This window comes from Mobula birostris, chromosome 17, assembly GCF_030028105.1.
Source record: "Mobula birostris isolate sMobBir1 chromosome 17, sMobBir1.hap1, whole genome shotgun sequence".
Taxonomy (NCBI): Eukaryota; Metazoa; Chordata; class Chondrichthyes; order Myliobatiformes; family Myliobatidae; genus Mobula; species Mobula birostris.
In genome coordinates, this window is record NC_092386.1 from 32,277,726 (window position 1) to 32,295,813 (window position 18,088).

At 40.0% G+C, this 18,088-nt stretch overlaps 1 protein-coding gene across 3 annotated transcripts in view; it reads left to right on the forward strand.

Moving 5' to 3' along the window:
• Nucleotides 1-16,775, forward strand: part of LOC140211593 (casein kinase I) — a 236,406-nt gene extending 219,631 nt beyond the window's left edge. For 2 of the 3 annotated variants that reach the window (XM_072281476.1, XM_072281478.1), the window contains 3 exons: nucleotides 4,236-4,342; nucleotides 7,476-7,499; nucleotides 14,553-16,775. In XM_072281476.1, coding sequence (XP_072137577.1) covers nucleotides 4,236-4,342; nucleotides 7,476-7,499; nucleotides 14,553-14,607 — 186 coding nt within the window. In that variant the 3' untranslated portion in view covers nucleotides 14,608-16,775. The remainder of the gene's footprint in view (nucleotides 1-4,235; nucleotides 4,343-7,475; nucleotides 7,500-14,552) is intronic. The other variant, XM_072281477.1, reaches the window with a different exon arrangement.
• Nucleotides 16,776-18,088: the final 1,313 nt, after the last annotated feature.

The following is an 18,088-nucleotide window of genomic DNA, read 5'->3' on the forward strand; positions in this document are numbered from 1 at the left end:
AGAATCTACAAGCATTTGGATAGACAGGGGCTTATTAGGGAGAGTCAACATGGCTTTGTGCGTGGTAGGTCATGTTTGACCAATCTGTTGGAGTTTTTCGAGGAGGTTACCAGGAAAGTGGATGAAGGGAAGGCAGTGAATATTGTCTACATGGACTTCAGTAAGGTTTTTGACAAGGTCCCGCATGGGAGGTTAGTTAGGAAAATTCAGTGGCTAGGTATACATGGAGAGGTGGTAAATTGGATTAGACATTGGCTCGATGGAAGAAGCCAGAGGGTGGTGGTAGAGAATTGCTTCTCTGAGTGGAGGCCTGTGACTAGTGGTGTGCCACAGGGATCAGTGCTGGATCCATTGTTATTTGTCATCTATATCAATGATCCGGATGATAATGTGGTAAATTGGATCAGCAAGTTTGCTGATGATACAAAGATTGGAGGTGTAGTAGACAGTGAGGAAGGTTTTCAGAGCCTGCAGAGGGACTTGGACCAGCTGGAAAAATGGGCTGAAAAATGGCAGATGGAGTTTAATACTGACAAGTGTGAGGTATTGCACGTTGGAAGGACAAACCAACGTAGAACATACAGGGTTAATGGTAAGGCACTGAGGAGGGCAGTGGAACAGAGGGATCTGGGAATACAGATACAAAATTCCCTAAAAGTATCGTCACAGGTAGATAGGGTCGTAAAGAGAGCTTTTGGTACATTGGCCTTTATTAATTAAAGTATTGAGTATAAGAGCTGGAATGTTATGATGAGGTTGTATAAGGCATTGGTGAGGCCGAATCTGGAGTATTGTGTTCAGTTTTGGTCACCAAATTACAGGAAGGATATAAATAAGGTTGAAAGAGTGCAGAGAAGGTTTACAAGGATGTTGCCGGGACTTGAGAAACTCAGATACAGAGAAAGGTTGAATAGGTTAGGACTTTATTCCCTGGAGTGTAGAAGAATGAGGGGAGATTTGATAGAGATATATAAAATTATGATGGGTATAGATAGAGTGAATGCAAGCAGGCTTTTTCCACTGAGGCAAGGGGAGAAAAAAACCAGAGGACATGGGTTAAGGGTGAGGGGGGAAAAGTTTAAAGGGAACATTAGGGGGGGCTTCTTCACACAGAGAGTGGTGAGAGTATGGAATGAGCTGCCAGACGAGGTGGTAAATGCGGGTTCTTTTTTAACATTTAAGAATAAATTGGACAGATACATGGATGGGAGGTGTATGGAGGGATATGGTCCGTGTGCAGGTCAGTGGGACTAGGCAGAAAATGGTTTGGCACAGCCAAGAAGGGCCAAAGGGCCTGTTTCTGTGCTGTAGTTTCTATGGTTCTATGGTTTCACATTTGCAGTAAAACACAGAAAAATCTGCACTGTATTTCTTCCAGCAGCTCACTGGTCTTGGGGAACCGAAGCATAATCTAAGCTTTATTTGATGTGAAAGCACCTCCACAACTCAGCTGAACTGACTTGATTGACTGATATGATTTTCCTGAAGGTGCTTTCTACATTAGTTTAATCTCATTAATAAAATAAAATCAGTATATACACCAGATTTAGAAGGAACTTGATTTTACATTGACTCATCTGATAATGATCTCAACAAATACTGTGGTTTTGCAGATTTTGATATTTTAAAATAAATTTTGACAGACACCATTGAGTTTTATAGGCTTTTTGATTTGCATAAATTTGAATTTTCACTAGCAGCCTTAAAATATGAACTTCATATAATCAGCTTTAAAAATATAACAAATGAATATGATTAGAACATTCATGTTTACTTGCTTTTCACTTTAATTCTGCTATAATTTCAAGAATAAAATGATTAAAATCTATCAATACAATATCCTAATGCTGCCTAGTGCAGTTTAAAGGGTTGCTCATGATTGATTTATTAATGAATGTGAAATAATTGGAATATATTTCAGCATATAAGCTAATGTTTAGTGATTTTTTTTAAAAGTAACATCCTGAAGAGGTTTGAGAAGGGACAAGGAAAGAGAGTAGAATTTGCACCATTACCCACAAAAGCAGATTCATTCATTTATTGAGGAAATGTTCAGGATTTTCTTATTTGCTAAATAAATAATTGTGTTTGGGGACTTTGGGATACAGTATATTTCTCTTACTCTCAGTGTTCTTGAAGACAGGTGCTGAAGTGGCACTGTGAATTTTATTTGGGCTTGCCGGGGTTAGGTGGGAGCAATTTTCTAGCATTCACCTTGCAGTGTATTGTGTCTGTAAATATCATGCATCTTGGTTCTTCTACAACTAGATCCAACTAGATAATGAGGCAGCTTTGGGATATCTTTCTGTTTCAGTGGCAGTGGTTGAAGGCTGTAGTCACCTCACAACTGTGAAGCTAATGGGATGCTGTCCTATTTGGAGCTGGACTCAGGCCCAGCAAGCACTAGCTTTCAGGAGTTACCATACAGATGACCAGAGTGGTAAATAAAAATTCCAGGATTTGCTTGCAAAGTAGAATGGGGCCTTTTGACATGTGTAGGAATATTCCAAAGATGGAACAAATCTAGCGCACTGTCCACGGTCCCTGTTTTTTTTCTGAAATGCCTATTCATGGTGCATTCTGTTTGGTGTCATTGCATGTGGCCTGCAGTTTCTATGTATGAACACAGAAGAGTTGTTAGATTTATTTAATAATTTATTGAGATACAGCGTGGAATAGGCCCTTCAGGCTCTTCGAGCCACACAGCCCAACAATCCCCCGATGTTACCTGACCCTAACTATGGGGCAATTTACAGTGACCAATTAACCTACCAACTGGTCCGTCTTTGGACTGTGGGAGAAAACTGGAGCATCCGGATAAAACGAAATGCACAGACTTGTTACAGGCAGCAGCAAGAATTGAACCCAGGTCGTCTGTACTGTAAAGTATTTTCCTAACTACTACGCTGCTGTGCTGTCTGATTCTTCCTACACTAATCACTTTACAGCTTACTCTATTGTGTAATGCATAGCTTTATCATACACTGCAACAAGATGTCTTGTCTACTGTACTTGCTGTCTTTCCTGGAGCAGCTGCATGTAGGTTGGAATACCCTCAGAAATATTTAGATCTAAAGGAGCTATTATTACAAAATGGTCCTCTAGATCGATAAAATGGACACACGTCATTACAATCTACCTTGTTATGATCTTGCACCTTATTGTTTACCTGCACTGCACTTCCTCTCTAACTGCTGCACTTTATTCTACGTTCTGTTTTTGGTTTACCCTTTTCTGCTTCAGTGCACCGCGTAATGATTTGATCTACATGAACACAGTACGCAAGACCAGCTTTTCACTGAATCTCAGTACCTGTGACAGTAATAAATCAATTCCAATCCCAGTAATGCAGCTTTTATTAATAACACATCCAAAACATTGTTTCAGTTTCAATAGTGGTTCAATAGTATATGTTCAGGATCCTGAAGTAAGTGGAAAAGCAAATTAAAACTCTAGATTGTCAATTTACAGGGTGGAAGTTGATAAATTTCAAACCCTGTTTCTGTTTTGTTCCAGCTGCTTCCGCTCATAATTTTGGAATATTAAGCAATTACTCAGTTAAAGGGTTTGTAGCCATTCAGATATTTTTCCTAGACGTAATGCAGGTGGGCCAATCCATGTTGCAAGACCAGACAAGAAGCACATGCTGTTAATGTTCGTTGGGGTTATCGAAAAGAAAAACATATTGGCGGATGATTAATGGTTAATTAGTATTTTATTGTTAAAGGACATAACCTGTTGTTTGCCTTATCAACGGAACAAATTAATAAAAGGAAATAGTATGGTAACAGGGGGCCAGCTGGTGGCGCAGTGACATCAGCGCCGGACTCCGGAGTGAAGGTTCCCGAGTTCGAACCCAGTCGAGCTGCTCCTGGGCACGCTTTCTATCCGTGCCGGGTTGAGTGTCGAGCTTGCAACTTGGCCTCGTAAAAAAAAACTGCGCTGTGAGAAGGATGTGGGGGCCACTCACAGAATCTTTCCTCCAAGACAATCACTTGAAAAAGTGGTTGCCGAGGCTCTGGCAGAGTATGGCACACAAAAAAAAGGTAACAGGAATTGATAGTAAATTAAGAGCTAGTGGTTGTGTTTTAAAGCTATTAGATGTTAAGTGAATATTAAACATTAATTAAGATGGTTGCTTAAAATTAGGACCATTGTTATATAATTATAAATTTTAGAAATATGGTTATTAGCTGCAGGTTTGATCATTCCTTCTGGCTTTGATTGCTTTTCAGGTGGTTAGTTCAACAAATGGGGAACTGAATACAGATGATCCTACAGCAGGACACTCCAATGCACCTATCACAGCCCCAGCTGAAGTAGAAGTTATGGATGAAACCAAGTATGTACATGTTTTATTTCATTCTGAGTGAGTGTACGTTGTCATATTTACAAGATAAGCATAAAGCAGTGTTAGCATAAATTGGAAGATATGAAAGATAGACCTAAAGCTCTGTAATGAGTCCTCTAATTCCCCATTGAAACAATCCATGGTTATAAAGCTTAAAACGAAGACAAAGACTATTTTTCAAACAACTTCTGGGCAGTTGTATTATGGCAAACTAATATACTGTAATTCTGGAATAAATCCATAAATATCTGGAACTTTCAGCAAGCTTAGTGGGGAGAAACATATCACTTTTCAGATTCATGACCTTTCATTGGGATGGAAATAAATTAGAGAAGTACAGCTTTTAAGCCAGTACAGAGGCAGGAAAGATGAGGGAGAGAGAAAACCAGAAGGGCTGTTGTGAGCGCAAAAGGTAAATGAAAAAGGTTTTAGCTCATTGGCCTTCATAGACCAAAGTATTGAGTGTAGCAGTTAGGATGTGTAAGATGTTGGTGAGGCCTAATTTAGAGTGTTGTGTTTAGTTTTGTTCACCTACCTACAGGAAAGATGTAAATAAGATTGAAAGAGTACGGAGAAAATTTACAAGGATGTTGCTGGGACTGGAGAAGCTAAATTAGAAAGAAAGATTTATTCCCTAAAATGTAAATGATTGAGGGGAAATTTAATCATGGTATACAAAATTGAGAGGTATATACAAGGTAAATGCAAACAGGCTTTTTCCGCTGAGGTTGGGTGAGACTACAACTAGAGGTCAGGGGTTTAGGGTGAAAGGTTTAAGGGGACATCAGGGGAAACCTCTTCACTCAGAGGGTGGTGAGAGTGTGGAATGAGCTGCCAGCACAAGTGGGATGTGAGTTTGGTTTCAGTGTTTAAGAGAAGTCTGGATCGGTACATGGATGGGAGGGGTATGCAGGGCTGTGGTCCAGGTGCAGGTCGATGGGACCAGGCAGTTTAAATGGTTCAGCATGGACTAGATGGGCCAAAGGGCCTTTTTCTGTGCTGTGGTTTTCTATGAATCTATGAAAGGATGATGGCATGTAGTCGAACTGATAATGAGGAAAATGAGGAAACAAAAGGTTAGTCTAGAAGAACTGTACATGACAATACCTGCTGCTCAAAACTACAGTATGTTTAATTAGTTGGTTAATGTTGATTAATCTCTGAAAAGCTATTGCATAAAAATGTCTTGTAAGTGAGTTTGTCCAGGTTTGTATACAATTTTTTAAGCATTTTCCAACTTATGGAACAAAGCATGAAAGCAGATGCTGATTCAACAAGTATAATTGTGCATGGATTTGAATTTAAATAGTTTGAATCTATGATTTAATCTGTCAGTGAAAGTAAATTTGATAGTTACAAAATAATTCCACTATTTTATGATTACAAACATGTCAGATTTTCCTTTGTTTAACAAGTTGTAAAACCTTTAAAAACCTATTAAAGTGGGTGCTAAGATTCATTTTTGCTTAACTGTAATTTTGGTTCTTTTTAAAAGCAAATTGCTTCTGTGGCTTAGAAATTTATCTGTGCTATTTAGCCAATGTCCTCACATAATTGCATAATTCCTGAAATCCATTTTAAAATCTTCAGCAATGCTATTTTAATAACGGTGTTCTGCATGTAAATATTGTTGCCATCTGTCCTCCACTCAATTTCAGAAATGGTTGGGGTTACTGAAAAGCTCTCCCAGCTTCCAGTCCTCATACAATATCCCATCAGAAGCCCTTGAAGACACAAGCACATGATACCTGCAAAGCCTTTCTGATCATTGAAGATAGGTGCCTAACCCATTGATCCATGAGCCCAAAGTGGGGTCGAAGGGAATGCTCCCTGGTTACTGACAGAGCCACAAGAGGCTAGTGAAGCACATCACCTGTAGGAAGAATATTTCTCTTCAGGGAGCCACAAAGACCATCCAGGTCATAGCAGACAACAGGAATTCTGCAGATGCTGGAAATTCAAGCAACACACATCAAAGTTGCTGGTGGACGCAGCAGGCCAGGCAGCATCTCTAGGTAGAGGTACAGTCGACGTTTCAGGCCGAGACCTGACGAAGGGTCTCGGCCTGAAACGTCGACTGTACCTCTTCCTAGAGATGCTGCCTGGCCTGCTGCGTTCACCAGCAACTTTGATGTGTGTTGCAGGTCGTAGCAGGGAGCTTCTAAAAAATTTGTTGGGAGATTGCTGTAAAGATGTGTGTCGTGCTACACCACTGCAGCCTCTAGTGGTAGCCACTGCAGTCTGCTCGCTGTCAGGGGCTAATGAAGAAGTAGGTGAAACCAGCTTCTGTGAGCTTAAAGGTGATATTTCATGAGCTCACAGATGTGAGTGAAGAATATCACGTGGAAGTGGATCTAGCTAGACAAGTGGCATAGATAAAAGTGTGACTCCTTTAAAGCTTGGCCGGATGAGGCTGTGGATGGTGCGCGGAGGCAGACGAGGCAGTGGTCACTGGGCTAGCAGTATGGCATCAGTCTGCCAGTGGCTCCTGGGACTATCTTTCGCAATCTCATGTTACTCATAATGTGGAGTGTTGGGACTGGAAAATAGCCTCTGGATGCCTGCATTGTGTGTGATTTTTTAAAATTGAATACAGGGAAGTATCAGTCTTCAGTGTAAACAGTATGAAGAGTAAATAGTTATGTGAAACATAGCTACAATGAATGTCCATTTAGTGAGATCAGCTCTTAGTTTCTGATTAAATTTTCTGACTGGTTTGGGATTTCTGAGATCTGGCTCTTCCATGAGCGCGTAGGGAATATGACTGAAAATTTTGCTGTTGGCCGTCTTTGGCTGTTGCACTACTAACAATAGAAAAACAGTTTACAGTTATGACAATCTTTCCCAAAAACAAGCATACATTGATGCCACTGACATCTGGAAGTATTCATAAAAAATTGTCTTAATCCATGTTAATACATTTGTCAATCACACCATTATTTTTGCAGTATTGCACAGAAAAATTTCTTGGCCCATGTCTGTTATGTGTTGCTTCTGTAGTTCTAAAGCTCGCAGAAGAAAGCTAAAAGGTTTGCTTTTTTGAGAGCAATTTTTACACGTGTGGGGTCTCGTTTTGATTCTTTTTGTTTTTTTATTTTTGTTTCTTTCTTCCCTTTTTGTATAGCTGCCAGAAAGTGTTGAACATGTGGTGAGTGGTTTAAGTCTGCAGCCAGACAGGAATGGATTCAGCTTAACAAGAGTTGCTCAGTCTGCTCCGTAGTCACATTTAAAAACACTAAGTTGCATGGCAGTTATAATGCTTGTACACAAAAGAAATCTATGCACTGTTGTCCGAATAACCTCTGAGCACATCAATACTTAAGACTTTTTTTATTTGTGGCATAGTGTTGAACGCTGCAAATTTGGAGCATGATGGCCTGTGACTGCTTGTAGTTGAACTATTCTGCTTGCTTTACAAACTTCTGCCTTTAGTTTCAATTTTGCCTTTAATATAGTCTCAAGAATAGTTGTGATGTTGTGCTTTCTGTTAACTTTTGTTTTTCATTGTACTGACCTAGAATCCCCAACTTTTTAATGCACTAAGAAGATACTAATTATTTTGGCTAAAAACTTGAAAAACTTTAACAGAAATGTGAAGAGTTGGGAGATCTTGAACTGAAAATGTCTACACTGCTTTCCTAGCACTTACTAGTTTTGCTTCCCTGCATTCTTCAATGTTGTCTATTGTGAGCTTATTTTTAATGAATAGCGATTAATATTCTGTTTCCTTTACACATTAAAGAATGGGGAAAGCATGGCATCTTCCATTAAATTTAATCCTTCATGTCTGTTTTTCTAAACTTCATATTGTTTGATTTTGCACTTTAAAAATGCAACAGTTTGGTTAATAGGTCAGTTCAATTAATTGATAGTTATAATGAAGTCATAGAATTCGTAGATCTCTATTATCTATTATCAAATATCTGAAAATACCAAGTTCTGTGATATCCATATGCTTACTTCTCTGTTTCTTTATAACTTGGGCTTTGCATCCCATCACCACTGCCCTCGCCTTTTATTTCCATTCCTCCCCACTTGCAATTTCTCAGCATAAACTTATTTCAACGTCCTCCTTGAAGGCTGTCCTTAAACCCCATCCTGATGGGGGAGACTTTTGATTGCATTCTCCATACTGTTTTTCTCTGTCTGCTTTCTCAGATTTTAGCTCTTGAGAACAACCACAGAAGTATTCTTGCACTTCCATTTCCCTCTTCTGACAGTCGTCCAGCTGCCTGCCTCCTGCCTCCAAAAAGCACTTTGTTTTTTTTCTATCAGGAAGAGTGGATGTGTAACTGCATTGCATGTTTTTTTTCAAAGAACAGGTTGGATTTTTGGTTCTGGTTGGTACTTGCAGTTGGTTTAGCAGCTAGTTTATAAATACCCTTTCAGTCTGAATGTGGCTATTTAGTACATACAGAAGTGTAATGAAAATACAGTAATATGCAACTTCAGCCTTTTCACTTGTACCTGTAAGTTAGTTGATAACAAGATAGCCATAAATTTCTTGTAAACTTAACCTACTTCAAATGATTTTGTTTGAACCAAGATAGAAATATTACAGACCCTTCCTTCTGAAATGGTGTATCATTTCAGTAGGTTTATACGAATATGCATCTACCAAAATGACAACCATTGGAAGGAAGATTCTAAAAAATTGTAGGATGAATTATTTGGTAGGTGAGGAAAGCATGTAAAAGAATCTTCTTGTATGAGATGAGAAAATAGAATTGCTAAAACATAGAAGTTCAACCAATTGAGCCAAGTTTAGTTCTCAATTAGAATAAACTGGTCTGTCATTTACATGAGAAATTCTGCTGGAAATCCAAAGCAACACAAAACGCTGGAGGAACTCAGCAGGCCAGGCAAAATCTATGGAAATGAGTAAACAGTTGATGTTTTGGGCCTCTCATTTCCCAGCAGCACTAGATTTTAAAAAGCAAGCGGGGCCTGTCAGGATTTTCTGCTGAGCTTGAAAATTGTGGAAGCCATTGCTTGTGGAGCTTAGCACCTGGTTTAAAAAGTGAGTGGGGCTTGTTGGGATTTTTTTGTGGAGCCTGATATCATTTGGATTGGTAGGTACTTAGTAAGGGCCAATAAAAAGAAGTTGGGTTTAAGCGGAGTGGCTGTAGTGTGAGTAGGACTGTGGGAAACAAGGCTTTGACTCAAGAGGCTTCAATGAGAAGAGATACAGTGTAGGTTTGCCTGTCTCTCAGGTTTCCCTTTCTTAGTCTATTAGTAAGAATGGATCCCAGGACAGTAAATTGTGCTTCTCATGCAAGATGTGGGAGCTCTAGGAGACTTTTGGTCTCCCTGATTGCTGCATCTGTGTGCAGTCCCTTACAGACCATGTTAGGAAACTGGAACTGCAGCTGGCTGACATTTGCCTCTTGCGGGAGAACGAAGAAGTGATAATTAAGAACAACAGGGAGGTAGTCATATCTTATTTGCAGGAGGCAGGCAGGCAGCTGGACGACTGTCAGGAGAGGGAAATGGAAGTGCAAGAATACTTAAGTGGCTGTTCTCAAAACCAGTATACCACTTTGGATACTGTTGGGAGGGGGACAATCTCCCAGGCGAAAGCTGCAGTGGCCAGGTCTCGTGAGTCTGGCTCTGTGGCTCAAATGGGAAGGGAGAAGAGGAGAGTGGCAATGATGGGGGATTCAATAATTAAGGTAACAGACAGGAGACTCTGTGGACTTGACAGAGACTCCTGGATGGTATGCCGCCTCACAGGTGCCAGGGTCAGGGACATTTCAGATTGGGTCTACAGCATTCTTAAAGCAGGGGATGAGCAGCCAGATGTTGTGCTGCCTATAAGTGCCAATAGCATAGACAGCAAAAGGGATGAGGTCCTGAATGAGAATATATGGAGCTAGTTAGGAAGCTGAAAAGCAGGACCTCTTGTGGTAATATGTGAATTGTGGGAGTAACAGAGGGATCCTGGAGTCAACATCCATAGATCCCTCAAATTTGCTGTGCAGGTTAATAGGGTAGTTAAGAAGTTGTATAATGTTGAATGTCTTCATTAGTCAGGGGACTGAGTTCAAGAGCCATGAGGTAAGGCTGCAGCTCTGTAAAGCTGATTGGACCACACTTGGAGTATGCGTTCATTTCTGGTTGCCTCATTATAGGAAGGATGTTGAAGATTTAGAGAGGGTGCAGAGGAGGTTTACCTGGATGCTGTCGGGATTCTTTATGAGGAGTGGTTGAGCAAGCTAGGACTTTACTCTTTGGAGCAAAGGAGGATGAGAGGTGAGACAAGATGAGAGGCGTAGATCGAGTGGACAGCCAGCGACGTTTTCCTAGGACAGAAATAATTAATACAAGAAGGCATTTTAAAGTGAATGGAGTAAAGTATAGGGGTATGTTAGAGCTACGGTTTTTAACACAGAGTGGTAGGTACGCAAGACCCACTGCCAGAGTTGGTAATAGATGCAGATGCATTAAGGACATTCACGAGACGTTATCTAGGCACATGGATGAAAGAAAAATGGAGGGCAATGTTAGAGGGAAGGTTTGTCTGTTTGTTTGTTTATTTAAAGACTCGTTGAATAAGCTCTTCTGCCCTCTCGAGCTGTACCACCCCAGCAACCCCTGACAACCCCGATTAAAACACTAACATATTCATGGGACAATTTTCAATGACCAGTCAATCTGCCTGGTACATCTTTGGTCTGCAGGAGGGAACTGGAGTACAATGGGAAAACCCACGCATTTTACGGGGAGAACGTAGTCATAGTCATACTTTATTGATCCCAGGGGAAATTGGTTTTTGTTACAGTTGCACCATAAATAATAAATAGTAATAGAACCATAAAAAGTTAAATAGTAATATGTAAATTATGCCAGTAAATTATGAAATAAGTCCAGGACCAGCCTATTATCTCAGGGTATCTAACTCTCCAAGGGAGGAGTTGTAAAGTTTGATGGCCACAGGCAGGAATGACTTCCTATGACGCTCTGTGTTGCATCTCGGTGGAATGAGTCTCTGGCTGAATGTACTCCTGTGCCCAACCAGTACATTATGTAGTGGATGGGAGACATTGTCCAAGATGGCATGCAACTTGGACAGCATCCTCTTTTCAGACACCACCGTCAGAGGGTCCATTTCCATCCCCACAACATCACTGGCCTTACGAATGAGTTTGTTGATTCTGTTGGTGTCTGCTACCCACAGCCTGCTGCCCCAGCACACAACAGCAAACATGATCGCATTGGCCACCACAGACTCATAGAACATCTTCAGCATCGTCTGGCAGATGTTAAAGGACCTCAGTCTCCTCAGGAAATAGAGACGGCTCTGACCCTTCTTGTAGACAGCCTCAGTGTTCTTTGACCAGTCCAGTTTATTGTCAACATACAGAGACTCCTTACAGAGGATGTTGGAATTGAACTTCAAACTCCGATGCCCTGAGCTGTGATAGCATCACACTAAACACTATGCTATTGTGGCAGTTAGATTTATTTAAAAGATTGGCATAACATTGTGGGCTGAAGGGCCTGTACTGTGCTGTACTTTTCTGTGTTCTATGTTAATTGCAACAAGTTACTTGGGTAGATGCCCTTGCAATAGCCATGAGAAGGTGTGGAGAAGTTAAGGAACATATTACAAGAGGACAAGAAATGCAGATAAGGGAGTGTATCTTGGAATGATGTTGGTGAGTTGTTTGAGTCTAAGGTATGTTGGAAAGGGGGATCTATCTTGTTCTTTTTTGTTCTATTGGGGCAAATGCAGTCTTCAGCAGTAGCCTGTTGGGATCTAGTCTCAGTGGTATGTTTAGCTGGTACAAGACAGTTTATATCTTGGAGTCATAGATTCTGGAATGGTTCTAGAAGACTGGAAAATTGCAAACGTCACTCCACTCTAAAAGAAGGGAGAGAGGCAGAAGAAAGAAAACTATAGGCCAGTTAGTCTGATCTCAGTGGTTGGTAAGATGTTGAAGTCGATTATTAAGGATGAGGTCTCTGGGTGCTTGGAGGCACATGATAAACTAGGCTGTAGTCAGCATGGTTTCCTCAAGAAGTAATCTTGCCTGACAGATCTGAAGAATTCTTTGAAGAAATAACAAGCAGGGGAGCCAAAGGAGAATCGGTTGATGTTGTTTACTTGGATTTTCAGAAGGCCTTTGACAAGGTGCCACATTTGAGGCTGCTTAACAAGCTATGGGTCCATGATATTACAGGAAAGATTCTAGCATGGATAAAGTAGTGGCTGATTGGCAGTAGGCAAAGAGTGGTAATAAAGGGAGCCTTTTTTGGTTGGCTGCCAGTGACTAGTGGTGTTCCACAGGGGTCTTTGTGGGACCAATTTTTTAACTATATATATGTGTGTGTATATATATATATATGTTATATGCCAATGACGTGGATGATGGATTTGATGGCTTTGTTGCAAAGTTTGCAGACGATATGAAGGTAGGTGGAGGGGCAGGTAGTTTTGAGGAAGTAGAGAGGCTAAGAAGGATTTAGACAGATCAGAAGAATGGAAAAGAAGTGGCAGGTGGCATACAATGCTGTCAAGTGTATGGTCATGCACTTTGGTAGAAGTGGAAGGCTGGACTATTTTCTAAAAGGAGAAAAAAATACAAAAAAAAATGAGGTGCCAAGGGATTTGGGGGTCCTTCTGCAGGATTCCCTAAAGGTTAATTTGCAGGTTGAATCTGTGGTAAGGAAGACAAATACAATGTCAGCATTCATTTCAAGAGGTCTGGAATATAAAGGCACTGCTAAGGCTTCATGAGCTGTTTTGGGCCCCTTATCTTAGAAAGGGTATGCTGAAACTTGAGCAAGGTCAAAGGAGGTTCGCGAAAATGATTCCAGGATTGAATATCTTGTCATATGAAGAGCGTTTGATGCCTCTGGGCCTGTATTCACTAGAATTCAGAAGAATGAAGGGTGACATCATTGAAACTTGTCGAATGGTGAAAGGCATTGATAAAGTGGATGTAGAGAGGATGTTTCCTATGGTGGCAGAGTCTAATACCAGAGGAGATAGCCACAGAATAAAGGGGCGTACTTTCAGAACGGATGAGGAAGACGTTCTTTCACCAGAGAGTGGTGAATCTGTGGAATTCTTTGCCATAGGCAGCTGTGGAGGCCAAGTATTCATGTATACTTAAGGTAGAGGTTGATAGATTTTTGATTGGTCCGGGCATGAAGGGATATGGGGAGAAGGCAGGAGACTGGGGCTGAGAGGACAATTGGATTGCCATGATGAAATGGCGGAGCAGACTTAATTGGCATCGCCTAATTCTGCTCCTATATATAATGGTTATAGGATGATATTAGCTGTTGCTACAATCCATTGGAAAAGTGGAAGGTGAGAAGCCCAGTCTGAGCTCACTTCACTCATCAGGTAGTGCTGGTGTAGTGAAAGAAACTACACAGCTCTTGGGAAAAGGGCACAGAGTCTATGAGTCTTTATTGGGTTTATCATTATCAGATGTGGTGTATATTGTACTTTTGTAATTTTGTGGATCAAAAAATAGTTAAGTTTTGATAAACTTGCATTTGTTGTCAAGATAATTGTTAATATGTTATTACCTGTGTAATTTTATATGTATATAATTAGTTAACTGCCACCCATGCTGCGCTTGTGTTACCTGCAAATGCTGATTGAAATATTTTAAGTAAGGTCTGGTGCCAGTTAGAAGCAGTTGCAGTCCAAGCATTGAGCTTTAGTTTATCTGACTTCTCCCCTTTTGACGTGGTTTTCTTTTAAAGAAGGTGTCACGCTTTTTCTTTCCTTTGTCCCTGGTCTGTTGGTGACCATTACTTACTAAGGCTGCCATTCTTCTCTTGTTTCTGCCCTTTATTCTGCTCCCTATCTTCTATTACTTCCCACATTTCTCCATTTTTAGGCTGAATGTTTTGCCGTCATTGTCTTCGTCTCTCTCATCCTTGTCATGTTTGCACCTCCTGATCTTTCCCATTCTATCTCTTGTCATAGGGTTGGTTTTGCTTCTCTCTGTGACCCGCTAGACTTTGTGCTCTTTTTTCTTTTGCTCAAATCCATGAATATATTCCAGTTGCTTCCTGTTCTGACTCTGAAATATACTTTATTACAAAATAAAATTTAAGTCATACACATGAATCTATGAATGGCTAAATATACCATCTGTTACATGGGTTTTGACTGAGGTATAATTACAGCTGATTTTGTTTCCAGAAGTGATTTTGTTTTCCTCTCAAACGTGCACAGGTGCTGCTGTTTCTTTAAGCGGAGAAAAAGGAAAACTATTCAACGACACAAATGACTCTGGAAGCCGTCTGATCATGGAGAATTACTTACTTGTTCATCTGCTGTCTCTTCATAAATGGAAAAAAAAAACAATCATCTCTGCAGTGACAACAGACTTTATCGAAGGACCTTTCCTTATGTTTTTGCCCAGTAATTTGGGTGGTTGTCTTATGTGGGTATTCTGTTTTATTTAATCATCTTGAAACTCTGTGGCATCCTATATTCGTGTGTTCTTATTTGAGGTTGAAGGAGGGACCTTTTGTCAGGTAATGTATGAAAAACAAAATTCATGTGACTTCAACCAAATCAGGCTGCAGTTTGTTTAAAGAAACACTGGGCTGATTTGTCCCAGCACACGAAATGCAAGAAAATTGTAAAGTGCTTCATGGCAAAAACCTCAGAATGTTTACAGATTGAGAATTAATTTTGTCCCTTCGGAGCTCCTTTGAATTTATCTGTAGTAATTGTGTAGCCAGGTATTTGGTCTGCCGTGCTGAAGACCCAAGACATGATTATTATTATCTTAACAACTGAAGAAACTAGGGCAAAAACAAAATCAGAGAAAATTCTGAATTCTGCAATTACCTTTTATTTATCTTTGTTGAAGACCTCTGCACAGAAATTTCAGTATTACATTTTATGCTGTGTGCACGTCTTTTTTTTTTAAGAAGCCACTGTCCAAGGTACTGTGGAAAACATTGGGTTGATTCAGCAGGTGTTGATTCGTGGCTGTTGCACTATTGCAGTATATACAACATGAGATGGCTCTGGACATTCGTGTGTACAAACAATACCTGCTTTATTTACCTCCAAACGGAGAAGAAATGCAGTAGAAAGGGCAGCATGTGCTTTATTGTATGATATTATGATATGTTTGTAAAATGTAAACTGTGCTTCCTGATGTATTGTTTGGACTGATAGAAGCTGAATGTTCTGAGAGCTCATCGAATGAAGGAGGTAAAAGGACGTTTTGATCATGCCTTGAAGTATGCTGTGGGGTAGAACGCGGACGAAACCTGTGATGATGGATAGTGAGAGTGATGAACTAATTAACACACCAAATGCTTTGGCCTAAATGGATTTTAGGCAAGGCCTGCCTAACATTTTGGATTGCCAGGTAACTGGAATGCACTACGTCGAATCCATAAAATAGTTCTTTGAGGAAAAGCTAAAGAATGTGAAATAAATGGGTCAGATAATATTGCCTATTGCATTTAATAGCTGTGGTACCCAAACTGTGCAGTTGTATGTGAAGCATTCCTTTCTTATCGTAAATACAGCTGTTCAAAGACTTCGTGCTGGAGGTAGGTCAGGTACTTTCTGTAGAAATCCTTAAAGTGCCTGCATTAGGAACAGATCAGCTGTTCTACAAAACATCTCATTCTGTTTTCCGTGCTCTGCTCAACAGTTCGCTTCCACAGACGTTTAAATATATCACTGGGACTTCCAATGTTGTGCAGTGTTTATCAGCTGTTTTATACAGGTTTTTAGTTCAAATCTTGCGCTGGATATTCTTGACAACGTCGAGTTCTGGATTATGTCTGATGCGATGTATTAAATTCAAGTAATACATCGTATGCAAACTTCTTTGCATTTGAGTAGGAAGACTGGAAGAAAAGTTAAAATATTTTAACATGAAACTGCAAGTCATAATGGGCAGGGAACCACTTTTCTGTCTGCAGTATTTGACCAAATCTTTTTTCCTTGAATTACTTAATATGTGTAAATAAGTACAGTATTATTTCTGTACCTCCATAAATTTGAGCATCTCTTTCAATTTACTTTCATTGGTAGGTTTTTTTTGCCTGTACAGTGTGCACAACATGATGTTGTCACAAATAGCAAGGAAAGTGTGTTGTATATTAATGTAATTATGGACTGTAATCTTTACAAAACAAAACCAACCATTTCCGGTTTGCTGAAATGAAGACCAGTACATCAACACAGGCTTATTGGCCAGATTTCAAGTGCTGCATTTTATGCTGGGAAGTAGTTTCCTTCTGATAACGCAGTCTGGTCATGATTGGAAAATGCAGCTGTGTTCAGTTTAGGCCAATAATTTTATGCAGTCATTGCTTTTCTGTCAATACTAATAAAGTGAACTCCGCCTGACTGTACAAGTGATGTAATACATCCCTATTTCCCAATATGTAACAGATAAAAATAAAAGTAGTTTTTTTTTAATTAGTCTCTCACTGTTATTTATCTCAATATTTAACTCTTCGATTTGAGCATGTGTGCAAGAAGCTCAAAAATGCATGTTGGCTCTCGTGTTTAGAATTATTTGAATTATGGTGGTGTATTATGGTGAATGTTCAGTAAAAATGAAAAGCAGAATCCTTTTGAAAGGAAGGTATTTGATAAGGTGCCACATTAAACCATATTAGGGAATATAAAAGTTTATGGTGCTGCAAGTAAAGTATTGACATAGGTCGAAGAAAGGTAGGTAACAGAAAACAGACAAAATTTTTCCCAGGTTGGCAAGGTACAATGAGTGTGTGCCTTGGGATCAATGCTGAGGTTTCAGTGTTATAATTCACATGTACAGTATTAGTCTGATTTAATCAAGGGTGCTCATGCACTCAATGTTCAAGGTTGTATCTGGTAGGGGTGAGTTGTCTTCTGAGGAAAGGTTGGTCCTGAATCTCTTGGAGTTTCGAAGAATAAAACATGGTATAATTAAAAGATAGGTCTTTACATGATGGTTGTAGACAGCATGATCCCCCTAATGGAAGAATTTAGAATTATTGGCCTTGTTTAAAAGTAAATTTAAAAAGAGCCCATTTAAGACCAAGAAAGTTAAGTCTTTGTTGAAGACTTCAGCTTGTATGTAAGAAAACAAATCTAAATTTCAGAGCTGTTATCCTTTGTGGTATCATTTTATTTCATTGCTAATGAGCAAACTCAGGCTGTTGTTTCCTTTTTCTTAGGACGCTGAAGACGTTAAGTCCAGTTTTTGCTTTGCTTTACTGCTGGCTGTGTCAAAACAGCATTGCAGACTTGATGACATTGCTGTCTTTAGAAGCTACACAGATAATTGAACATGCCCTTTGAAGGAAATGCACTTGTAAAAGTGACTCTTTTGCCTTTATCATCCCATGTGAATATAACTGCCCATAGGAGGTAAAGTCAGTCAATTAAATTTTGCAATTTATGTACACTTTCAGTTGTAGCAAGTACTGCCCCCACCAACATGACCCAATTTTTTTTGTAAAGCTCAGTTCCAAATTGCTAAGGCAATAGTCATAGAAGAGTACAGCACAGAAACAGGCCCTTCAGCACGTCTAATCCATGCCGAGTCATTTGAACTGCTGACTCCCATCAACCTGCACCGGGACCATAGCCCTCCATGCTCCTCTACCATTCATGTACCTATCTGAACTTCTCCAAGTTGCAACTGAGCTCGCATGCACCACTTGCACTGGCAGCTCATTCTACACTCTCACGAACCTTAGAGTGAAAAAGCTTGAACTCCTCACCTTTCACCATCGTTCCCC